We start from the raw sequence: 26439 nt of genomic DNA, 5'->3' as shown, positions 1-26439 counted from the left end.
AGTTTGAAACACGGAGCAGGGCTTGAAAAACCCGCCTGTGCCCACGTGCCCTGATCCGGGTTCAAGGGCAGCTCTCGGAGGCAGCTCCAGACCGACCCCGTGCTACCGACGCTGCGAGGACAGACCTGTCCCAAAGCACCCAAAAACCCGCGTGTCCTTCGAAGTGCGTCCAACCCAGTGGGGGAGCGGGTTTTTTTAAGGGTGGTCGAAAGGTCTCCTCTTCGTACATCCTCTTTACAAACAGCTTTTAGAGGCTTTTCTGCGTAATGATCCGAAAGGGACCGTGCGCATCCAGCCCCACTGGCCCTGCTGCTGCTGAGAAATCCCTCGGTCCATTAAAAATATTACACGGACCCAAGCAGCATGAAACTCGCCTTTGTGCGAAAGCCTGTTTTTTAAGTTAAGCCTTTTGAAGTTTAAGCCAAAAAGGTTTAACACCAAGCCCTACCATTTGAGCTTTTTTGGCCTCAATTTTAATACTCTTGGAGGTGGAAGGCAGGCGCTCAGACGCCTCGGAAAATCCCGGCTTTCCACAGGCGGTTTGAATGACTAACGTGCAATTAAACCTCCTTGGCCCCGCGCAAGGCAGCCCAGCCACCTCCGAGCCAGCAGCACTGCGGCCCTGCTACATCGTCCTCGCTCCCAATCGGGTCTCCTCAGCCTCCGGCACAGGGGTTTGTCTGCTCCCCCCCATCGTCACCTGCTGGGTCAGGACCGATTCTGTCCCCTTTGAGGGACGACAGCCAGAGCTGGACACCATTCTCGACGAGGACACGCAGGGCTTCGCGGCCATCCCCACCTCAGCGCCTTGCGTGCGACCGTGACCGCTGCACACCCGGGCTGCAGCTCTGCTCCCGTGACTGAGTTTCCCCTCGTTCACCTACGAGTAGCAACTTAAATCAGCAAATCATGTCCACGGCCAAGCATCCCCGGGGAAAATGCTGCTTAAGTGGCATTATGGCGAACTGGCCAGAGCTGCTTTTGGGAAAGATCTTACGAGCTATTTATAGTTCAAAAAAAACCTATTAAGAAAACTAGAAATGCACTTCCCCTGCAGTCCAAGCCATGCGTAAGAGCAGGAGTTAAGCCCTTCACATTTTTCTGCCTGAGGCCAGGCTTCTTTCCAAAAGACCTGCACCACCTCGACCAGGTGGCGTCCGAGGTGCGTGGATTTCAGCCATGGAAATCACAGATGTTGTATCAGTTCAATTACACCCTAAAAACCCCCTCCAGCCTCAAGAGGAAGCTATGCCCGGTGTTGCTGTACACAACGTGAGACCCTCCAATACAGGATCAGAGTATTTTCAAGAAAGGCTAGAGGTGCAAGAGGCCAGATGTAATTCGTTTTTCATCATAATAACAACAGCAACGGTAATAACAACTTCATTGGGTACAACTCAAACTTGCTGTGCCAGGAGCAGGTCACAATCCATAAATCTGTAGTGATGCCACTTAAAACACGGTCCCTCACACTCCGTGTCTCGGAAATGTCATCACCAACGATGCTTTCGTGAGCTCCGGCCAGGCGTGCAGCTTGCGTTGCAATCCACCCTTCCCTAAGCGAAGAGAGAAACTGCACCAAGCGTGCCCGTTATCTGCCTCGGCAGCTGAAGACAGGAGACAGATCTTTGAAAAAAAAATTATTTTATTGGAACTCATCTGAACATCAGATATACCTGGTGTTGGTTAGCAAGAACCGTTTGTACATTTGATATTGATGGTGCCAAAACCCAAACAGCGACTGACTGGATGAGATGGAAAGTTAAAAATAAAATAAAAATAAAATAAAATGTCGGAGAGGTTAAAATGCGAACAGAAAGCAGAAAAAAATCAGCCAGTCTAAGATTCAGTGTGAAGGCAAAATATTTCCTGATAAAACAGAATCCTTTTACAAAATATAAATTTCGTAAGAAAAACGTGGAGAGGGAAAGAGAGGCAGAGGGGAAAGGAAAAATAAAGATTAGCAGGACAGAGATGCAGAAGCTTACACTGCCCAAATGGCATTAAAACCTAGCTAGTAACCTCACCATAAAATGAAACATGCTGGAATACACCGTGCTCCACCCCCCACACATATGACTTTGGAACAGTAACGAGGAAGCTCCCCAGCGAGCGCTGCACTAGGTTATTCCAGAAGGGCCAAGCTGTCTCACATCGGATGTTGAAAAAAGAAAAAGAAAAAAAAGGAAACACTAAAGCAGCAGAGGTAAATAACGACAGTCTGATCGGCGCCCGGGGCAGCGGCTCGCCTCCCCGCCGGATGAGGTTTGGCTCCCGCAGGGAGGCGAGGACTGGGGGAACGCCTGCTCACCTGTTCTTCCTACCAATGCAGGTGGGGGGGAGGGATAAAACATTTAAAATCTAGTCTATTTTAAAACAATAGCATGCAATACAGGCCTCCAGGGGAAACCTGCGCTGTTCCCTTTATTAGAAACTGGCCTAATGGTCTAGACAGTGGCTGCAGCCCTCTCGAGGTTTTTGGCTGCGCAGGGCGGGTCCGGGCTAGCGCAGCACAATGACAATTCTGAAGCAGGTTCCTCGGGTGCGAAAGCCTTCAGGAAAATCATTGTGGAGCTGCTTTCGAGGGGATCCGAGGCCTTTAAGATTTGAAAATAAACCAGCAGTCTGTACATTTTGGGTTTTTTTTTTTTGGTTCAGTACAAATGGAATAAACTCGGCTGCTTATACACCGTCAGTAAGTCTCAGATTTCAGAGCAGAGGGAGGGATGAAACAAACTTGTTTTGGGCACCTATTGGTAACAAAACTTTGTCCCTGCTTAACTCTCTGCCATCCCTCAGGAAGTGGAAAGCACATGTTTAGGTAGTGTAAGCCTTTTTCCTTTTATTTAGAATACCCTCTTTGTTTAAACAATATTCCCCCCCCAGATACAAAGTTCGGCCAGTAAAGATTACATGGAAACTGGAACACGCATCGTATGGAATACAAGATGCACTGGATGAGGAAGTTTAAAAACTTTCCGAGCGAAAAGTAGAACAAAGAAAAAAAAAGTCTCCTAACATTTTCCCAAAGGTTTCACTCTCCTGTCACACACACTCTCCAAATGACAGCTAGCAAATTCAACTCTGCAAAAAGAAAACAGAGCCACGTCAATCGAGAGGAGAGAAAACAAGCCTCAAGGACACAAACTGCACCTTGGCCTGGGAGGAGCGATAGGTCCGGAGCAGCTGCGACCTCCGGCTCCTGCCTCCACTCACCTATGTTAGCTTCTTGGCTTTGTTGTAGAGCGAATCCACTACTTTACTCATATTCTGAATAGTCTCGAGGGCAGCTTCGTAAGTTTTGTCTACGGGGGGTTCGTCGAAGATGATCAGGACTCCCTCGCCTTGGTCAAGGATGCCTGCGGACACAAAGCTGCGGTTACCAGTGTAACGCTCGACAGATCACATCTTCCAGACAGCAGGAATTTAGGGATCTACCCAGCAAACGGCCGGTCAGCTGCGCTGGGTTTGGAAGGGGCTCGTGTGTTGTACTGGACTGGCTGGCTGATTTTTGTCTGGACTGCATTAGCAGTAGCTTACCCAGAAAAAAAAAAAAACACGTCCTGGGGAGGGGCCCGAGAAGACATCCAGGAGATGCTTATGCACATTCCCTAACGGCTACCTTCCTCCTCCAGGCCCCTGTGCCCAGCAGGATGGCTCAGCACAACACTGGAGCAAGGCAAAAAAAAAAAAAAAAAGCCATTTCATAATTAAACTATTTCCAGGTGCCAGATGGGCACTGCAGCTGGGTTCTGTAATTTCTGAGCTATTCTCTAACCAGTATGTCTCAGCCATTCATCTTGCTCAGCTAGCTCAAGAGGGCTTTCTAAATTGGCAGTAGGGTCTCGCAACTGTCCTCGGATGCAGCCGCAGCGAGTAAGGGCTTAAATGTGGTTTCTGATTTGTGAGAAATTAAGCCTTGAGCTTAATGAAAGCAGATGGAGGGAGCAATAGGAACAGGCTTCATGACAACAGAGTAACAAATAAACCCACTGCTCACTGCTCCCCCCACAGTGCCTGTTAACCTGCGCGTCTGCCACCTGAAGCAGGATGTCTAAGGAGGACGCTCGAGGCTCGAAGGTGCAGTGATAAAGAGGAGTCTACCCACAGCTTGCCGACACACGACCTGGCCTTGGGCAGCAAAGCGGTCAAGACTGAAGGATGCAGAGACTCACCATGAAATTTCTTGTCCAAGATCATCTGTGACAGTTTCCTTTCTACCTCAGCCTGAAATTGAAGCAGAAAAATTAAAAGTCTCCCGGAACTATATAAAGAAATGTGAATTTTACTACTCCACACTCGACAGCCCTGGCGGGATATAAGCACTGCTTAACGGCAGCTATTTTATCACTGAACACGATGTCAGGACAGATCTCTCCTTGCACGCTGCTTTGATACTACCATACGCTTTAGATGACATCGGAAATTAAGCAGTAGCTTTTAATGAGGAGAGTACCAGGATGCCTTGCCCTCTCGTTCCACAGAAGGCGGTGTACCTGTCATTCCATACAGGCATTACTCATTAGGGGATCTGGAGCACTCTAGCTTGGTTCAGCAAATATTTAATCAAGTGTTGGCCAAGCTTCATTTAAGCCACTCAGCAGGGAGCTGACCTCCTGCCCAGTGCCAGGCAGGGCCCCGCAGGAGTCAGCTCCTCTTCTGCTCTTTGGACAGAGGACACACAGCTGCAGTTAAGAAACAACTGCAGTCCAGCTTTTACTCAAACTAGTAAGTATGTGTTAAACACCAAGGGCTAGACTAGAAAAAGACTGCACGGATAGGAAAGGAGGATAGATGATGCAACGACCACGAAGGCCGAGCTCAGGACACTTCCAAACCTCCGGCCTTAATAGCAATACAGGACAAAAGCACTTCAGGATGCAACTGGCTGGGACTACAGTGGATTCTCCTAAAACTTAATCTGGTTGGGATTATCTGTAAAGCAGTTATTGCAGTAGTCAGCGTGACACGTGCATCCCTAACGAAACTTCAGTCAAAGTGATTAGCTAGATCCTGTATCTTACGGGTCTAAGAAAGATTCCTCTGGGCACGCTCACAAGGATTAAATGCAGGTCAACGGGGAAGACTGAGCTGGTCACAACGTGAGCTGCTACTACAGCAGAGGAAAATCTGTTTCCAATAAAAAGCAAGTGCTAACACAGGGAGTAAAACCCATGGGAAGGAAGGCGATGTTACAGCAAAGTCTTAGTGCAGAGGAAGCCTGTCCGATGACTCCTGGAAACTGTCTGTGTTAAAGTTAAGATCCCAAGAGCGACATTTGCCTGTAAATGCTGTGGAGCTGACCTGTCAGGTTTAATAGCCTACATTTATTTCCCAGTGGCAAATGCCATTTGACCTCAATTCCTTTGCCCTCTTAAGACGTGCCACTGATTTCTAGTGATGTTCTTACCTTTGAGAGCTTGATGAGGCTGGATATGTGTTCAATCTATAAGAGAGACCAAGAGTTAAGTAAATCTTTAGCTGTACTTCTGACACGCAACATGGAGGTGTGGGGCTCTTCCAAGGAAGAGCTCAAGGGCCTGTAAATGCTCTGGCCTAAAAACCTCCAATGGCTTTCTCTGCTTTGCAGCTTCATGTCCTTGAGATTTCATATCCAATTTTAACTGAAGATGGACTAGACACCTAAAGCCATTTCACTCTGAAACATGAAGTAACATTTCTTCTCCAAGATTATTGCAGCTTTACCCACACCCTGTCAGAGCCCTTAAAAGCCAAACACTGTTACCTTCAGCGTTAAAAGCACGTCCACCTTTCAGTGTGCGTAAGTGAAACAGGTGGAAAGGGCAATGACTCTGGAACGTGGTTTTCCAAAGTTCCCCTCAGCCCCCTCCTTATCATTTTTCAGCTGAACACGATGAACCCTGAGCTCTGGAAGTGCTGAGCGGCTCCAAGTAGGGAGTACTCTGTATGGGAACAAGTCCCTCGCCCACCAACAGCAGGGGACAGAGGTACCAGCATGTCGGTGTGCTTGCTGGAAACATTTACCTGTACTCTGGAGAAGGGTTCGATGACTCTGATCAGATTCTGTTCCAATAAGTTATCATAGAGCTTAGCCAAGTGAGTGTTTATGATGGGGTCGTCCCTGAGCTCCACCTTATAGTCTGTCAGAGCCTGTGGAAGACACGGTGGGAACAAATAATTCAGGTGGCAACAGGTCTCCTGTCCTCAAGGCCCTCTGAGTATGAAGTAGTCTTCCCTCCCTGCCCAGCAAAGTATCAGTGGGTAATCCAATCCCGTAACTCAGCGAAAAGGCCAGGGGAGGTCATGACAGCCTACAGCCTTTCAAGCACCGTGCAGCAAGCATCTTTCATCTTTACACTGCTGGAGCTTAGCAAGCCAGAATCTCTGGCTTACACTCAGGAGACAGCATGACAGGATTGTTCCGTGACACAAGAGCCCTCTCTGTTATCTCTGTGGTGCTCTTGCTGAAGCCAGGAAAAACGTTAGGAAGATATACATCCCAGTGAACAGCGCCAAAAGTACAGGAAACTGCTTCTGAGTTCGCTCTCCAAAAAAAGGGAAAAAAACTAGTTTCAAGCAAGCTATTACTCCCCACGCTCCAAAAACCAAACCAGTTGACTACTGTGGGGTATTTGCTTGATGCACTGTTGCTTCCTATGAATGTGTTTATGGTTTCCTGCTGTGGGATGTAGCAGCTCCTACAACTTTCCAAAACTGGCATTTCCAAATGTTTTGTCCAGCCAGGCCCCATTTTTTAATCTGTCTCCTGACTCACCTTTTCAAAATCAGCCAGCGATCGGTTCTTACTGGCCTGTGCCACACATTTTAGTGCTTCTGTCTGCAGAGAAAGGAAACGAGAGTAGGTTATTTTTCTGGATTCTCCTCTCAGTGCTTTTATGCCAACTGTGCAGTATACTGAAAACATGCTTAAGCAGCAAAGCGGGAATGTTCCTTTTGCCACAAAGCCACGTCAGTGTTACTTCCACACAGGCAGAGTAAGAACAGCTGCTAGTAAGGAGAACACGCAGAACAGCTGCAGGACACAGCATGAAATCAGCTTCATAGAAACAAAGAACTCAAGTTTTGCGAGGTTTGAGAATACCAGCTGCAGTTCCTATCAGGTTGCAGGTTGGGAGCAAGTTTGATACAATTTTTAAGGAAAGTGCACATTTTGGTACTTGCTTAATGAACGTGGCCATTTTCAGCCCTTAAGCTGTATTTCTGCCCTTCGGCATGCCACACTGCCTCTGCTGAGCAACAGAAGCACGGCAGAAGTCCTACAGATACCCTATCACGGACAGCATCAGAAAACGTTTCTTGTCTACCCCGCAGCTGCTGAAACAAAGCAGGAGACTCAGCCACAACCAAACTACCATATTTACACCAAACAGAATAGTAACACCACTAGAAGAACAGTTTCCACGTGGTGAGAGGCACAAGTGCACGAGACAAGCAGGACAGCCCGGCAGCTGTGGTGCACAAGGCTCAGGCTTCTGCCACCATCTCTCCCACCGAGCTGTCCCCGAGGCTGCCCACTTTCTCTCTGCTCCCTAAGCTCAGATTCCACAGCTGCTGCAGGAACCTGTGATCACTGCTGTCTCAGGAGGACAGTGCAGGGAACAGCTGAGAGGATCCTCCATGGTAGACTGCCCTCTTGCTCTGAAAAGGAGCCTCCAACCCAGCTGTCACTCAGGGGAAGGGGATGAAGCAGGACCAGGGCTGCCCTTCGTGATCCAGCAGGGATAATGCAGGGAAATTCCCACTTGAGACTCTTTTCTACGCACATATCCTCACTGACCTCCTCTACTAAATAGCTTCCCCAGTCCTCTGTGAGGTGGGCGAGTATTAGCTGCTGCGTCAAAGTAAATAGCTGGCTGACCAAAGCCACCGAGGACATCAGCGTGTAAGCCTGGCTCAGACCCTGGCACGCTTGGCTTTTGGCCCTGTACTTTGTATAAGCATCCCTGGATTTAATACGGGGGTGGCATTCACAGACTGGCAGCTTAATATGTTAGAATAAACAGTTGATTTAACAACTCCCCAGCTGCTTGGCTCCCACCTTGCAGTCATCTAGGTCTCAAGCTGCTCAGCTACACTGCCATGAATGGATTTTCAGGACTTGCTACACCACCAGTAAAAACAACGAATAACTCGGATTTAAATACATCAGATCTGTGGCTGCCGAGCAGTTGACGAGGGTTGAGACATGAGTACCTTATGGCATTAGGCATTTAGTAGATCATGAAGAGAGCAGGGAGGAGAAAAACAGAGAAAATGAAGCGAGCAGGCCAGGTTCTCAGGTGGTCAAAATTGCTGTATTCCCTTTGACTGACTTACGGTAATTACTTATGGTAATTTAATCAGTTCTGGATCTCATTCAGGACACTCAAAAGTGAAGAGTATTTTGGGATGAAAAGACCAAAGTATTTGATAAGAACAACACCACAATATTCTCAGAGGTAATAGGAAGATAGAAAGGATTAAGTTTCTATACCTGTCTTCCTGCATACCGCAGAGCAAGCTTTCCACTCACTAATGCTTGCACATCTTCTGGGCTAGAGAGGGGAGGGAAGGGAAGAGAGCACTTATTGAACAACATCGTCAACTTAAATCTAAGTGTGCCTCAAAAATTCCCAATTGATAGCAAATTACTACAATTCAAACAACATTGTATCAGAAGCATTGATTAAGTCATAAATAAAGACAAACAGCAAAGCTTGTCTGCTTGAGTTCTTTCATTAGAGTCTTATAAAGGAAGAGCCTTTCCCATTTAAATGTAGGAAGTGGTCTTCGCAGAACCATTTGTCACGTACATGTTCAGCATGATTTTGCACAGCAACATGTATTTCAGTGCAGTGATGGCTTTTGGGTTGTCAATTGAATCGTATCCCTCAAACGCCTCGTAAAAATATGAATAGGCTGTTTTCCAGTCCTTCTCTTCTGCTGCATGGATAATACCTGTTGAGAGGAATAAACAGGCAAGCATCAGAGTTAATTGTGAATGTGACTGGAAGAGGACAGAACAATTTGGTTGCCCTTCACATGGTACTTCAGTAAAGGGAATCCTTTCTTTCTAGCAGAAGAACATCCATGCCCTCTCTGAAGGGGACATGTTAAGAAACACAAGTTCGGGGCACTTCAGGTAAGTGCCTGCAAATTAGGTCAGGAACGTTACAGTTACACTAACATGGTGTAATGCTGTAGTGCCTAGGGAGGTTACGGACCCTCCACCACTGGAGGTTTTCAAAAATAGGCTGAAAAAAACATGTGTCAGGAACAATGTAATTATAGCTGATCCTGCCTTGAGGCAGCTGGGCAGACTGGTAGGTATCTTGAGGTCCCACCTAGCATCATTTTCTATGATTCACTCAGGAAAGAACAAATATCAGTCAACTGATGCATCATGATGAGTCCTAGACCTTCCCCTCTCCTGAAGAGCTTTACCTGACTGCATGTCTAACGCTGCTTGCAGCTTAGGTGGACAGTAGATTGCGTTGGCTGTAGTCCGTGCAGAGGTTAAGGCTGCTCTTGCTTTTGGCAGATTGCTCAGGGCATGGTAAGTCTTACTTTCTAACAGCTGCACTTCCACCAGCAATGCCTTGTCGTCCATCTTTTTCAATTCCCGAAGAAGCTGGGAGCCTAGCAGCGGGGAAGAACAAGAACCTTTGTAACCTGCTCTGCATCTGCTGTCAACGACTTCACAAACCAAGCCTTTCCAGATGACACCCTTCTTCCCCCACAGCAGTACTGGCTTTGAGGAAGGGAGGCTAGGCTTACACAACCTGTTCTTCCAAGAAGGAAGAAAGGAAAGGAAATAATAGTAGGTCAGTGTCGGTCCACAGTTGGAGAAGAATGAACCAGTTCTATATTAGAGGTGGAAGAGGGCAGTGAGAATACTTGGGTACGTGGACTGCATCTCTGCCACCTCATCATGGGCAGCAGACACTCAGCAGAAAGTCAAGGATGGGTTGTGCAGTTCAGATGGTCACTCTGGTGCCCCTTCCCCAGATGACAGCATGATTTACCAGTCGCATTCAGAGCTCCAAGCAAACCTGACGTACTGCCCATTCCTGCATCGTTCCCCTAGGGTGAGACCTGAGGATTTTCAAGCAACTCCTGAGAATATGGGATGAGGAAGGAATTTTTTAAGCACAAGACATCTACAGATCAAATTTAGGAGGTAGGAACGGACAGCCTAAGAAATGCCTAGATAAACTGTCACATTAAAGCCTTGTGAGGACAGAAAGAGCCAGCCTTAGAGGAAACTCTTCCCCTTCTTTCCCCCCCGCTACCAACTAAAGAGCTAACTTAGGGCAAGCAGAGACGAGAACCTCATCCTCACTTGATGTGCTTAGAAGCTGAAAACCACAGCTGAAACTGCATAACTAGGTGGAAGAGAACGGCCTCTCCCTAGAAACATCCCGTAGAGACTCTCTGCTTGCACCTACTCCCCACAGCCACAGACATAACCATGTCTTGGCCAGCCACACAGAAATGCTAGCGCACAACGCTGACATCTGAATAGAGCTTTCAGAGAGGCTGTCCTATAGGTACAGGCCTTCACAACTCCCTAAGCTGTACCACCATCGTTAATTAACTTAATTAAGCAAAGCTTTGGAGTGTGGACTCTCAGGTTTAAACTGATCAGTTCATTACATATCCGTATGCAAACTAATTTTAACTTGATACTGAATTCCATGTATCAGAGCACTTAACATAACTTGATATTCTGATCAGATACAAGTCACCCAGGCGACTCTGGACATGACACATGCTCTTGCCACCACACTGTTTGAGAAGTTATGGGTCCCTGGTGAGGCATCACCACTGCCCGGGTGAGCACTTCTGTCCGTGTCAGCGCAGTCATCCCTCAGCCCGGCTCATACCCACGCGCTGAGCTGGCAGAGCAGCCTGTACAAATACCCTTTAGCCAGCTTAAACCTCATCTTACATTACTGCAGTCATTTGCAAAACGAGCATTTGTAAAGCACCGAAGGGAGCTGGGCCGTGTAAGATGACCTGCTTTACTCTGCTTTGTAGCAGAGTGGGAGAGTTCACATGGTTAATTACCATATCTCAGGTGGTGCAGACGCAAGTTCTTAAAGCCTTTACACTACTTCACAAGAGCTTGTCTAATTACATCCTTAGAGGTTTGCCGCTTTCTGGTATTGATACTGCTTTTATTGAGGCTGTATTTGAGCAAACTGAAGAAAGCCATTTTTTCCCCTTGAACCTCTCTGACCACAGCAGTATACTACGTATGTTCCAGCAGGAGCCAAACCTGATGGCCTTCAACTGGATACAGCTCCTCTTTGCCTCCAAAATTATTTGAAATGAACAAATGGTGAGGACAAAGAGATCCCTTAAAGCTTTTATCACCAAGCTATAGTAAAAGATGGCAGATGTGGTACAGCACCTAGAAATTAATGCCCAAGTCCTACAAAACTTATCAAAGAACATGACGTAGTTGATCATTTCCCTTGTCAGCCTCAAGACTAATTTCAAAGCAGAGAACTACTACCACCACCTAGTGGGAGACTTACCTAGCTGCAGTGCTTCTTGGTACCTCTTGGTATCGAAGTACAGAGAGACCAGCCTCGCCTGGAGAACAGAAAAGGAACTGCTGTGAGGAAAGCCAGAGAAAGGTAGTACGGATTTATTTTGTAAAATGAAACTTTATATTCTTATCTGCACAGACTTCACTAAATTAGTTTGCATTCATTACACCATACGGTCCAATTCTGCAAGATCTACCATTTGAAAGATTGGCTAGATCTAAACACAACGGGTAAAATCCTGCCTATTCGAGGAGAGACACTAACTTTAGTGTAATTGTTATCACCCGTCCATTACACGTGGACAAAAGTCTGGACAACACACTACAACACTCTACTTTTAAAGCTATTAAATCTGATAAAGGGAAGATGCTATTACACAGGTTTGGGATCCGCAATGTAACGTACCTCCAGAGCCTGGCGTAGGAAAGTCCTCTTCTCTGATTTGGCCCATTCAATACACTCTAAACACAGGTCAACCTTAAAGGGAGCAGAAAGAAATTTGTAAAGCCTTCTGCTGCCCCTCTTTAAAACAGCAGTATGGTTCAATCATTTCCTACAAAGCAACAAAAATACAACAAAGCCTGAATCTCCACGATGTCGTTTAAGAACATAAGTCATTCCTGTCTGAACAGCAGCATTGCTAAACATCAACTTAGCTTTACTTTAAAATGAGCCTGGAGATTAGCTAGCAGCCTTCATCATTAGTGCCTACCCCAAATCTGTCTGAACGACACCTTTAACATTACCAGGGTAAAGCGTAGGTCACCATTGATGAGAACTGCAGCTCAACAGTGGAAGGTTAAGCGACTTCTCTTCAACAAGGACTCACTGGTAACCACACACTTTAGCCTCAGGCTGCATCATGTTGACACCAGAGTTTACACTCACAGAAGCGTCCCACAAAATGATATGGAACAGCTAAATTATGCTACATATTTTCATATTCTATTTGCTAGATTAACTTCCTGCACTTTGTAACAACGTTCACAGTATTATAGTACAGCATTATATGTATTGCAAGAGGAAGTAAAGTTCAGAAGGCAAACTAAGGTTTAGTTTAAGCTTTAGCCGTCACCAAAAATCCCCAACAGACCACCTTCTTTGATTGCTTTTCTAATGCATTTGGTTTCCAATAACTTTTTCTGACCACCAGGGACAATCCTCCCACACTGGAATATGAAAATAAAGATTCGGTTTCCAAAGTTTCACCAGTAAAAATTACTGCTGAAATCCTAATAGCGTTTCTTGAACAGCTGTGACTTTGTCTGAAATAAAAACATCTGGGTACATGAGAACTGATTCTGCCTTAGGGCAAGGGATGAACTAAAAGACTCTGAGGTCCTTTCCAGCGTGTTTTGCACCATTTCATTCGGCCATAGAGAAAAATGTATTTTCAATTGCTCTAGAAAGAAAGGAAAATGAAGTGCATGTGTTTTAGGGCCTAAATATAGAGTCATAGAATCATTTAGGTTGGAAAAGACCTCTAAGATCACCAAGTCCAACCGTTGATCTAGCACTGCCAAGTCCACCACTACACCATGTCCCTAAGCACCAAGTCTATAAATCTTTTCAATACCTCCAGGCACGGTGACCCCACCACTTCCCTGGGCAGCCTGCTCCAGTGCTTGAGAAGCCTTTTGGTGAAGAAATTTTTCCTAATATCCAATCTAAACCTCCCCTGGCGCAACTTGAGGCCGTTTCCTCTGGTCCTATCGCAGTTACTTGGGAGAAGAGACCGACACCCCCCTCTCTACAACCTCCTTTCAGGGAGTTGTAGAGAGCGATGAGGTCTCCCCTCAGCCTCCTTTTCTCCAGGCTAAACAGTCCCAGTTCCCTCAGCCGCTCCTCATCAGACTTGTTCTCCAGACCCCTCACCAGCCTCACTGCCCTTCTCTGGACACGCTCCAGCACCTCAACGTCCTTCTTGTAGTGAGGGGCCCAAAACTGAACACAGTATTCGAGGTGCGGCCTCACCAGGGCCGAGTACAGGGGCACGATCACTTCCCTACTCCTGCTGGCCACACTCTTTCTGATACAGGCCAGGATGCCATTGGCCTTCTTGGCCGCCTGGGCACACTGCCGGCTCATGGTCAGCCGGCTGTCGACCAACACCCCCAGGTCCTTTTCCGCCGGGCAGCTTTCCAGCCACATGTGTCCTTTAGTAGTATAAAGCAACAGAGATGATTCCCTCCACTATTTACAACAGGGTTAGGTGCCAGGAGCCAGTCAGTAAGTGACACTGGATGTTTTATCTATCGCTTCAAAGCGGAGTAAAGGAACCCAATGGCTTCTCATATTTTCAAGACTGCTGAGATTCCTTTGATGAATAAAGCAGTCATGTTCCACCCCAATTAGAAGAGGGTGTCGATTTAGATTTAGTACTGACCAATAATATACAGTAAGTCATCCTGAGGTGCTAGGCTCAGGAACGCCTTTTCCCAAAATCTCTGGATCACAGCTCTTTTGGGAGCAGCTCTGTAGCTGTACTACGCTGCAGGACTTGTCGGCTCCTTGTCACTGCTTATTAAACGGGGACATTTTATGAAAAGCCATTATGAAGTCGCAATTTATTGCACAGCGATAGCTGGAGCATTATGAGCTGGAGAAATCTCTAATTTCACTGCTTTACTGGACTCCTGGGAGTTGTCTTAATATACGTTACACCGAGGAAGCAAATGTCCCTCTCAACATTTCTGAGGCACTGAAAGTATTCAGGATTACTGCATCAAGAACCTCACAGGTTAGGTGTTATAATTCCTTAAGGTTTTGGGTTTGGCTTCTGAATATGCTTGAAAGTGAGTGTTTTTACAAACCGGGCCATATTTCCATTGCTGTTACTCCAAGTTCTTCCCCTGCCGTAAAATGCCACCTTTTGGGATTGCATCCAAATACCATCATTTACATCAAGTTACCTTTAGAAAAAGTCAAGCCGCTCATTTTCTCCTGAACCCTTCAGGGGTTCCCTTCTCACCTGCACATCTCACCCCGCTTCCCTTAATCTCTTCTGTTAAAGAAGAGGGGCAAAAGATTCCTTCCATCACTGTTTACAGTAACATGACATGTGAGCCACAAGAACTGAACAGCAAACGAAGAACATTTGCTAGGTCACCTGGACTAAAGGATGATACTTCTGCGCTAATTTGGCTAACGAGAATGCCACTGGCCTCTCAACATGGCAGAACCTCTTCTAGGCTGTAATTTGCCAGTTGCTGTGCATACGGTGTTACGTGGGCTTTGTCCTTAACCTGTTGCTCAGACCCTCCCTTTCTCCCCTCTCCATCTAACTGCTTTGGTGTGCCAGGACAACCTGTACTACTGCAGGTCAGTGCCGCTTGTAAATGTAAGTGATGAGGAGCCACTTACAAGTTGCTCCTGACCTTCTCCCATTCCCAAATAACCAACAAGTCACATGGACAAAAGAAAAAAAAAAAACAAAAAATGAAAAAACTGTCATCTAGGGAGCTAATGAGAATGGATTAAATCCTAACTGGGGACTACCTTAGACCAAATGGGTTTTCTAGTGGAGAATTTCATCCACTGGAAGTAGTTTACACTTGGTAGCTGCAAAACTTTTTCCACTCCCACTTCAGGAGTAACTTTCACACCTCAGAAGCCCTCTGTAGAGTAAGACGCCCACCGCACTGTGTCCCCAGGCAATGCACCTTCATGTCTCCAGTTGAAAGATGCTAAGTAATACTCACCATCTAATCCCACCAACTCCTGAACAGACCTTGAACACTCCCTCCTCTAGCTCTGTGCCATCACACACTGCCCCCACCTTTCCCCTAGACCGAGCTCCCTGGAACAGGTGTAGCACCTCTCACCTCTCGTATCGCAAACACTAATGGCACTACAAAATACTACTAATGCCGTGTATCTAACAGCAAGCAACGCAAATCTAAGAAAAATGCCTAGGGTGAGAGTTACTCCTAACCTGCAGCAGGATGAGGCTTGCAGGAAAGCATGGTTATGAGTGAATTAAGTTATCTAATGTTTTATTAATAGAATATCTCCAAATGCATTAAATTAATGTTTCCTGACATGAATAATTCTTCAGCGTGAAGCAAAGTAGGTCAGATAATGGTGTTACAGGCCTTTGAGGAACGCACTAGCGCTGAAATGCAAATCTTACCTCCTGTCCTGTTGCTGCCTCCATATCAAGGAACAGATCGAGCAGAGATCGGACTAAGCGGGCTGCCTTTGCTTTGCTGATGGAGTTCAAGAAGGGTCGAACATACTTCAGAAGTCCTCCCAGCTCTGCATACAAGAAAAAACAAATCATGAAATACAACCACACAGCCAAAAGTTACACCGCAGCTGGAGTACCTGACACATCTATACACGGCAGTATTTATTACACCAAACATTTTATAAGCAGTCTCTCAACATCATTTACAGGAAAAGAGCGATAAATGTCACCTGAAGGAACGCCTCGCAGTAAACACGGGGACTGGCAGAGGTGACCGTTGGGCTCCAGTCTTACCCGCACAGCATACGTTTCCCGTTACTTCACTTCGCCCAATTATAACACCATTTGTAACTACACTTGCCTCAGGCACGTTTTAAAAATGTAAGCATCTGCTAAATGCTTTGAGATTTTTCTATAAAATGGGCAATGGAGTTCATAGTTTAAGTATGTTTTTATTAACTCACAGTTTGACGTCTTAATCTGCCATACCTAGCCAGCCCTAGAAAGTCAGATACACCCCGCGCTCCAGTGATGAAAAAATTACATTTCTTAACATGACTACCCACATTACCTAATTAGATCTTACCTTACTTAACCAGATTTCTGTTTCTACTAGTCTCCTTACTAGTTTACAGTTATAAAGCTAGTCTCAAGCTCATAAAGGAAAAGTCTTTCTTTATGAAGAAATACATTAAAAACGTCATTCCTACAGAGCAGAGGAATGCAGCAGTCAACGTCAGCAATTTCAGGACTCGGCGTCTGCAGAAGCAGAAGGGAGTTAGGTGTTGGAATTGCACAGCACAAGTTAGAAGTCTCCTCCGGCGATAAACAGCACACGGCCGTCGGGCCAGGTCGCAGTGATGTCTGTTTACAGTCGGGGGAAGATGATACTTCCAGCAGACTAGCACCACGCCAGCGCAGGGTTCAGTGCTGACTCGAAGTAGTGGGTACACTGAAATCACAGCTTATTCGCCCCAGAAATTTAAGTCTTACCCAAACATCAGCTAGATCTTGCACCACCATGTTTACAAGATTTGATAGTAAAAAAACCAAAACAAGACCTGTAATGAGTATTTCAGAAATCTTCAATATACTCTACACCAAACTGGTACCGAAATCAAAACTAAAATAAGAGACTAATCTAATTTTATTTCAATTAGTATACGGAGGAGCATCAGCAGCACTTCAGTTTGGGAGGATTCCAATAAAAACAGTTGAAAACAATGTTTCTTTCATATTTCATTTAGCAGTAATGCAAAAGAATTGTTATAAGAACATCTTAATAATATCTAAAAATTATTCCTTATATTTTTTACTTTTTCAACGTATTTATTTTAAATAATCAAGCCTGATACAACTCGTTTCTTACACTGTTAAGAAGTAGAACTCAGTGTGTTCCAATCCAATTGCTCATGGTGATGTACTGACACACATCTGAAAGCACAGTTTTAGAACAAATGAAACTTATCTCAGAGTCCTTAGAGAAGCCTTATTTTCCAAACAGCAGTGCAACAAATCGTGACGCCTTCTACAATGAACCACTCGGACTTTGTACGGGGAGCAACACAAGATGCTATGACTGGCGTGCTTAAGGTTTCGTAAAAGTTTTACCTTCTCTCTGCCTGAGAATAAATGGGCAGGTTTTTCTGGAATTGAGGTACAGCCACTTCAATATCTAAGATTGAGCCCCGCTGACTGACAGTTTCAATCAGCGCTCAGCTTCTACTCAAACTGTTACCTACTGCCCCGTGGCAGACGATGACTTTACCCACACTGCCTTTGTTCTGAGGACCACTCAATCTGCAACACCACTCACAGATGCAAATCCCAATCATTCTAATCAAAGTCAAACACTTTGGTTTCACATACAGTAAACAAACTACCATGACAGCAGCAGACAGCTGCTTCCAACACATCAAGTTTTGCGCAGAGCTACTCTCAAGCATCCCTCCTCTCGATGCGAGCCGAGAAAGGCGGGCTCCCGATCACCCTGTTGGGCTCGGAAGAGAAGCAGCACTAAAGCTGGGGTTGCCCAGAAACTGGTTCTTGTGCTCTTCCCTGATGCAACTAACACAAGCACTTGAAAACACCGCACTTAACACAGGGAACAAGCCTGCTTCTCATCAGGTCACAGCACCGTATCCTTAGCTTTGAGCTCTGTAACTAAGAATTTGCCAGTCTTTCAGTCTGTCTTATCAAGGCAGCGAGACTCTCTCTGAGATCCATCAACTCTGAAGTACAAGGTGCTTCATACTGTGCATCGCTGCTTCTCAGGACCAACTGAATCACGTTTTTAGTGCACAACACACTCTTCCACATGGAAAAGGAACTTTAGAAGACAAGAAAGGAAAAAAATCACATGAAACATACTGCAGTACTTAGCTTCCATTGACTTGCTCAACAGCTGCTCAAGAATTCACTAGAAAGCAGATTCAAAGTTAACAGCTAGAATATCCCTACATTTTGCAAACTACGCATTTAGACATGCAAGCTCAAAGTTCCCATAGAAATATCTCTTTCTTACCAATGTAACTGTCAACTATTTTTAGCATTTTTTTTTTTAAGTAAATGCAATGCTTGGTAATGGTGTGATTGACAGCTCTAGAGAAGTGATGAGCGGCAGCTCTGGAAAATGAAGTCTGCTGCTCATCCTCAGAGAACGTACTTCCACAAGCTAACATGCCATGTACCCAAATACCTGATCCAAGTTATTCCAACTATAATAATCTAGAACTGCCCTAAAAAAAAATTAATTTACCAGTTCAATCCTTAATCTCTATCATGCAGATAAAGAGGGCCATTTGTATAGTTAATTTTTTAAACAAAGGCCATAGCTCACTAGAGGTTAGTCCTCTAAATAAACTACAGATTCATTTTACACTCTCAGCCAGTCAGCAGCACAGCAGTTGTAACTTTCAAATCCCACCAAGCTGCAGCTGATTTCTTCCCTAGGCCGCAGCTCACAGACCTTTTCATCTCTGGGAAGTTATCACCTGAAAGTAGCCAACGAGCCACTGCAACACCTAGAACCTGACAAAGAACTTCCGCTAGCTAAAACGAAAATGCATGCAGCAAAAGCTACAATGGCGAGATCCATTTCATTTGGGCCAGAAACCGCACGGTCTCAGTAATTTCCTCGTTAGGTTTAGCAGCGCTGGATTCACTCCCCTTGGATGTGAAGATCTGCGTGTCTGCCTGGTGCTAGCACCTTTGTGAACAGTTGCACCTGGTGAAGATGCTGCTGACCCTGACTGCTTGTCACTCCTACTAGCCTACTTCACCCTAGAAAGCAGACAGAAAGGGAAGGCGACAGTGTCTTTCCCACAGGACTAGCACATCTCTAAGCTGCGGTATCCCCTTTTTCATCCCCCAGCTTCATCACAAATCTCCAGACAGCACAACCTGGTGATCTCACTCCAATCTACACATCCACAACTGGCTTCTTAATGTTGCCGAATTTATTTTCTGCTATTCAGAATATAGCTGCTCTGCAGTTTAGTGTTCCCTTTAATACATTTCAAATACATTGCACATTTGCTCCTTCATAAACCTGGTTTTGATGAGTTAACATTGCCATTTTCAATTACTTAGCCCTCCCCTTAAAAGAATCTATTAGCTAGCCACCCTTCTGAGAATACACTGAAGTTCTTTATACTCGTGTAAGACTTCAGCTTAAACTCAAAACTACTCCAAGTTCTGCAGCGGTAAGGAGGCCATCATGCACCTAACAACTCTTCTCTCAGGCTTAGGGCACACCAGCAGCACATCCACACATTTACTTGGAAGAGACTCTTCTGACGATTTCCCCTTTTTTTAGCCCAAACACACACATCTTCCTTGGTGCAGGAGCAAAGCCACGTTTAGTTATCTCTACAGAAGCAAACATCAGAGTGCAAAGGGCACCCGTACAGCACAGACACCTATACCTGAGTAAATTGACTTGAGGTCCTTTAATATTCAATTAGAGAAACGGGCACTTGTACAGCAGGCTTCATTTGTCCTGCTCCAAATTCTTACTGCAGGAAGAGATGAATCGTGTGCTGGAAGGACTTATTTTTCTCCACTAACTATAAAAGCAGTCCACACTAGGAAATCGGACATGGACATCTATAGTTAGGTGAGATGAATAGCACCTTTGTTTCTAGCACTGCTCTAAGTGCAAGTAATCTACTTTGTCACAAGCCCTGTTCAATTGCAAATCACAGTGGGATCAGTGTCCAGAATGCTCAAACACATCGACACGGGCAGATCACTTAAACGGCCAAGTCAAAATAGATGTTGACAAAGACAGGACAGTAGGACACCAAGCGTGCGTTTCAGAATAAATATAAAGCTGTGACCTTGATCAGCTGCTATCCGAGACCTCATACCGCTTTCCATGAACTACTCTAACATTAGGTCAGTCGAATTTCAGTTTGATTAAACCTTCTGCTGGCCTGTTTTCCCCAACCAGTTTCAGACTGTTAAAAGCACACATGCTTCACTTCACATTCTGAATTATTGTTGTGCACACTTAGAAAACATCAGGGCTATACCATGGCCAACTGTCTGCCACAGACAGAACGCTCTTTGTACGGACGTGGTGTATCAGCTCCTAAAATGCTTGAGGTGAAAGGTGCTCCAGAAAAGGCAAAAGCATTCTTCAGCGAAAGAAACAAAACTAAACTGCTGAGCACAAACTTAACAAACACACTGCCTTGAGCTTTCCAGGAAACAGAAGACGTGAACAGATTCAGCTCAAAAATCATTGAATAGAGAACTTTACTCCACTTCTGTCCTTTCACACGTTCACAATAGAAGGACTGTCAAGTCTTGCTCTTGTGAGGAGCTGGGCAAGGACTTTCTGATGCGACGTTTCAGCAGATAAATCAATTAATTGAGAAAGAAGCTGCTGGTGAGGAAGGACTTTTTGGGACAAGCTTTCCAATTTGAAACAAGGCTCTGAGATTATTAAAAACGAAACAAGAGGAACTTCTCATCTCAAACATGACAACTTAACAAAACTTTAGTCACTCGTACTAAAATGGCTACAGGTCAAAGGGTCATAAACTAAACCATCCAATGCATCAGCAATCTTTTGGAATATTGGGCTAAATAACACGAGATTAATATTTTATGTTATCTAGTTTTTTTAGTTTCTGTCCTGTCTCTGAGAGAACATTTCCTGCCAAAATCTGCTTTTACTCCTATTCCATTAAATAAGGAGGCTAGATTCATTTGAGTGTACCTTACCCGATACCTCAGTTACTTATTTCAGGCTCACCTTCTGCCTGCCCAGTCTTGGCCAAGAGCGACCCCAGTTCCAGGATGCTCTGCTCTTTGACTTGCACCGCTTCTTCATCATTTTCCTGGACATCGCGTTTCACTAGAAAAGAGTGGAAAAGTTACCTTTAATGCTATTTCAGTTAGAAGATAATCATTACTAGTCAGCTCCTGGAAAGGCACCAAAAGAAGTTAACTGCTATAACAGGCAATAGTGAATTCAGCCTGGCCTGTGAGATCTGGAAAGCAGATTATGTAGAAAGTTTAAACACACAGCTTATAGAGAGCGCATCATCTATACTTCATGAAGGCTTTAATCCAGCTGATAGATACAACTGCATGCTCCAACTTGACTATACTTTAAGTTTTGAAGTAATCTTATTAAGCTTGTCCAGCTGTTCAGGTTTTATTTAAAACACTCCACCACCCAACAGATCTTCTCCCACTGAAGCCACAAAACCAAATAAAAGAAATTTAATGGGATTTCCAGGGTCAGGTATTCTGGTATTGGGATTTCTGATGTTGCCGCTTTGTGTATTAAGTTGTGATCCCGTGGTCAAAACGTAGCACAAGAACAACATCGGCTCGGTGAGCTGGGTACGTCTGCCCTCTTCGCTCAGGAGCAGATCAGGTGTTACAACTGCTGCAGGAGTCAGTGCTCCTTCCCACACTGAAGTCTGACAATCTAATCGTCACTCTGTGTACCAACGTGAGTAACTCTGGCTCTGAAGTACGTAGGAGGGCCAAATGACATACAGCAGCACCCAACCTGTGTTTACACAACATCAATTTCATGTAAGTTATCCACAAAACAATACACTTTCTTCCCCACCACCTGCTGCCACGTAAATATTCATCTCCACCATCCCCTGCACAGGTGAGTTCATCCAACTTCTACACAAAGCCAAAATCCACTGCCCAGCTCTACAGAGGGAACCGAAATCCTCCACGCTGCCCCTGCGCACAGACTGCGGCTTTCAGCCCCCAGAATTTAATACGTGCAGTGTCAAAAGCAAAGTAACTTTGCTCCGAAGCAGAAAAGTATCACGGCAACACTCTCTGGACTGCTCCTGCTTATACCAACCGGCAACGTGAGCTGTTACTCCTGACTGAGCCTGACCGGACTGAAAGTTGTAGGTGTGCTGACAGGCTTGAGAACACCAACTACTAATTAACCAGAGAAACACCGAGAGGGGCAAGCGACTTTTAAAGACCGTACAGCAATTCCAATTTCAAGGTCTAACACGGACACTAGGAAACGTTTATTTGCCCGACACAGCGGGGTGACAGCAGGTCACAGCATCTTTTCAAAAAGATCACCATACGTTAGGAGAATCGAGAATTACTCTTTTATACACCTGTTTCTAAGGCTCCCCCGCTCCCTGCCCTGTACGCCCCGACCCCCAGATAAAGAGGGATGTCCACATCATGCCTACGAACCACTGTACAGCACCAACATCCCCTTGGCGCTGCTAAACGTCCGGGACGGCCCGACAAGGTAACCACTGCAAACAGCATCTGTCTTGAAACAAGCAGAAGTTAAAACTCCAGACACAGCGCACGCAAAGACTCCTCAGAACTTTCTGGGCAGCGCTTTGAAGGTAATTTAAATAGCGGGTGTCTTTTAGTGTTGTAAGAGGAAATACCGCTTCCAGCAGAGTTTTCTCATCCTCCGGCACGCCGAGCACCCGCCGCAGGCCACCGCCACCGGCGCAACACCCAGACGCTGTAACACCACAACCGAAAAACCCCAGAAGCAAACAGCCGGTACAGGCGGACTCCCCGCCGCCCGCCACAGCCCCCCGGCACACGCCGCTCCGCGGGCTTCAGGGCGGGCAAGTTCACACGCCGCCACCTCTGCCTGCACCCGGGGGAACTCCGCGTCGAACGGGGAGGAGAAGCCGGCCCGAGCCGCGGGGCTCCGCTGACAGGCTCCCCGAGCGGGGCTCCGCCGCGGCCGCCCGCTTCACCCCGGCAGCTCCCCGCCGCTCGGGCTCGCGGGGCCCTCACCGGCGGCGGGCAGCGGCACGGCACGGCCCGCCGGCCCGCGGTGCGGGCGGAGGACCCGCGTCGGTGGAGCGGGCCGGGCCGGGGCCGGAGGAGCGGGCCCAGGCCTCGCTCCCGTCCGGCTCGCACGGTGAGTCAGCAGCCGGCGGCGGTGGCGGGCGGGAGGCGGCGGCGGGCGGGCGGCGGCGGGCGGCGGGGCGGGGGCGGGCGGCGGCGCCTCACCTATGGAGTGGAGGATGCCGATGGAGGCCTCGCGGTCGGTGGAGAGCAGGGACTGCGCGCGCTGGAACTCCAGCACCGCCGCCGCCGCCATCTTACCGCTCCCTCACTCCCTCCTCACCGCCAGCCCGGAAGCGGCCGGCGGAGGCCACGCCCCTTCCGGCCCCGCGGCATGAAGGGAGTCGTAGTCCCGGCGCGGGGAGGGGGCGGGGCGGGGCGGGGCGGGGCGGGGCTGGGGAAGGGGGCGCGGCCCGAGGAACGGGGGCGGGAGCTGGGGAAGGAGGGCGTGGTCTGCTGAAGGGGGCGTGGCCCGGGAAAAGGGGGCGTGGTCCGGGAAAGGCGGGGAGGCGGGGAGGAGCGGGGGGCACCCGAGGGTCCTGCTGCGGGGGCGGGGGGGGGGGGGGCTGGCGTGGGGTGCTGGCCCACCCGAGACCCCCCCCACACCCGTGGATCCAAGCCCCCCCCCACGGCCAGCGCTGGAGGGGGGCTGGAGCGTGACCCCATCGACGGCCATGTCCTCCCGGCAGGTCCCAGGGGATCCCCCTCCCCGCGGCCCCCCCAGCGCCCCAGCTGGCCTCGGGGACGGAGGAAGACCTCGGCAGGGACACGTCACCGCTAACGGGCACGGCCCGAGGAGGATGCTGTCCCCCTCCCGCCGCCGGATCCGGCCCTCGCGGGCAGCACACGGCGGGAGAGGCCCTTGACGGCGTGTTCCCCCCTGTTCACACCTCCCCTTCCCGCCCCTTCCCCTTCCCGGGAGCGCTGCCAGCAGACGGGGTGCAGTTGGGCTGGGCTGCGGGGGCACCCGGGCTCACGCCCTCGACTCGGCAGAAAGCAGACCCCCCCGAATCGCCGCCGAGCTCCCCGACACCCACCCATGGCCGCCCCCCTCCCTGCTTCTGTCCCCACCTTGGTCCCGAACGAGCTGGGACGAGCATCCCCCCAGGCCGGCCACCTTTCCGCCACCGGAAAAGCAGATTTAATGCCTTGAAGGTTCAATTTTATATCAAACGGGGAATAAAACCAGCCCCCAGGCTGGCGGGGAGGCTCCGGCCCCCGGCGTGCCATCGCGCCCGGGGAAATCCCAGCACGGTGGAGCTACCCGGGAGGTGACGGCCCCGGGGACAGGCTGTGGTTTGGCATGGGGAGGTGGCACCGAAAGCAGTGACTTACCCACTGCCTTGTGAGCCGAGCTTTGCACCGGCTTCATGCCCGCCAGACGGCAATCGGGGGGGACGGGGACATTAGGAGGCACCGGGGACTGCGGCTGAGACACCTCGATGGGTTGAAAGGAGCAAACCCTGCCCGAGGCCGGTCGGCAGTGAGCAGAGGTGGGGATTATTTTTTTTTCCATGAAAATACAAGCTGGGAAAGGCCGGGGGAGGGATGAAATCGGTGGAAACGGGTCTGGGATTTTGGTAGGGGACAGAGCCGGAGCCACCGTTGGTTCCAGGCTGTGCCGGGGGACGGCGTGGGGGGTCACCCGGCCCCACGTTCCCCCCTCGGGGGGGGGGGGTCGGTGGGTGTCTGCATGGCCGTTCAACCCTCGGCTCTGTCTCCCTGCGGTGGGGAAAGCCCGGCGAGCAGACGGCGGGGACCGCAACCACGGGGCTGGCGCTGAGACCTGGCCCACTGCACAGCTTATCACACTGATGGCAGCCGGATCCCGCAGCTCTGGGACGGATCCAGCCCCGTGTCCCCGCAACCGCCACTTAAAAAAACCCTCAAAAATAGAGGGATGATGCAGTTCGGGGAAAAAAGCCCCAGCGGCTTCAGAGGGGGAATGGAGCGGGGATTTTCGGTGGATGAAAGGCCGGGGGCTGTGGTGGAGCCGCCGGCTCGGGGTGCTGTGGGTGAAGCATCAGGGTTGGTGGCCGGGGAACCCCACGTGTGCCAGGCAGCATCCCAGCCAGCTGGCGAGCCAACCCGCTCTGGCTCTTAAACCTGACACCGGATTTAATTAATCCACCCCCCAAAAAAAAACAGCATGAAATGGGTTTTGAACCACGGTTTGCAAAAAAACCCCAACCCACATTCGCCCCCGAACCCCAGCGGGCGCAGGCGTGCGTGGTGGCAGGCAGCAGAGGGTGGTGCAGGCAAAGGCACGGTGCCGCCGCGCTGCCTGCGATCCATCCATCCATCCATCCATCCGTCCATCCATCCATCCATCCGTCCGTCCATCCATCCATCCACCCACCCACCCATCCCTTCCCTTGCCCCGGCTCCCATGGGACAGGGACGGGGTGCATCCGCCTGCACCCCCGGAGGAGGCAGGCCAAGGCCAGCGGGGCGCTTGGCTGTGCTGGAGGGTGATTTCTTTCCCTGCCTCAATAATAATAATAATAATAATAATAATAATAATAATAATAATAATAATAATAATAATAAATGAAAAGTGGTGGTTTGGGCCAAGGGAATATTTTGTTCAACCTGAATCAGCTATTCTTGGGGTGAAAGGGGTGGAAACAGAGGGAAATTCAGGTAGCGCCGGTGAGCTGGCGGCCCCGGCAGCGCAGGGGTTGAACCCCGCTCAGGGTGACGCTGGGTTTCAGGATGCCCTCTGATGGGTGGCCCCCGGGGATGGGGGGACAGGGTGCCAGGAGAGGGGGAGTCACTCCCAATTCTCCTTTTTGAGGGTGCTGTCCCCTTGCTGCCCCAGCCCCGGGTTTCCTCTTGCTCGGGCTCGGGCTGGATAATTGGAGCCAGATTTGGGGGGCCGGGCTGGGCAGCGAGGAGGGGTGACCCCGGGGGTCCCCTTGGTGGTGGCTCCTCTGGTTCCCAGACAGGGCAGGGACAGCCCTGACGGCCTTTAACCGCCCCCCTGCCCCAAGTGTGGCTTCGCTGACTGAGAGCATTCTGCCTGCATGTCAGTAGGGACCAGAGTGAACATAAGGGCCAGTGCTCCCTGAGCAGGGATGAGGCTGGGGCTGGCCTGGGGACCCTGCCAGCAGGGATGGCACATGTCCCTGCCCCAGCATGGCGGCTGCCCAGCGGAGAGCAGGGAAGAGTGTCCCAGAGACAGCGCCGGGTCTCAGCTACCGATGTCCGTCCTTCCTCTGGGCAGCCTGACTGACGTCCATCCGCCATCCCTCCTGCGTCCCCGCCTCCCTCCCTCTCTCCTCCTTCCCTCCCTTCTCCCTCCTTCCATGCCCCCCTCCATCCTTCCATCCCTCTCTCCTTTCATCCCTCCCTCCTTCCTCCTCCATCCCTCCATCCCTACCT

General features: G+C 48.7%; 1 protein-coding gene across 1 annotated transcript; it reads right to left on the bottom strand.

The window, feature by feature from the left end:
• Positions 1-1627: 1627 nt before the first annotated feature.
• PSMD11 (proteasome 26S subunit, non-ATPase 11) lies at positions 1628-23344 on the bottom strand. The gene is made up of 14 exons (XM_076356579.1): positions 23221-23344; positions 20993-21094; positions 15673-15797; positions 11946-12017; positions 11526-11583; positions 9427-9621; positions 8796-8940; positions 8477-8537; positions 6758-6820; positions 6007-6132; positions 5411-5446; positions 4176-4227; positions 3217-3359; positions 1628-3084 (listed from the first exon to the last, which is right to left on the bottom strand). Exons 1-13 carry the CDS (start codon positions 23309-23311, stop codon positions 3217-3219), a joined length of 1269 nt encoding a protein of 422 aa, XP_076212694.1. The 5' UTR covers positions 23312-23344; the 3' UTR covers positions 1628-3084.
• Positions 23345-26439: the final 3095 nt, after the last annotated feature.

This window comes from Aptenodytes patagonicus, chromosome 20 (genome assembly GCF_965638725.1).
Source record: "Aptenodytes patagonicus chromosome 20, bAptPat1.pri.cur, whole genome shotgun sequence".
In the NCBI taxonomy this organism is placed as follows: domain Eukaryota; kingdom Metazoa; phylum Chordata; class Aves; order Sphenisciformes; family Spheniscidae; genus Aptenodytes; species Aptenodytes patagonicus.
The sequence above is the reverse complement of the archived record's forward strand: the minus strand, read 5'-3'. Positions and strand labels throughout refer to the sequence as shown.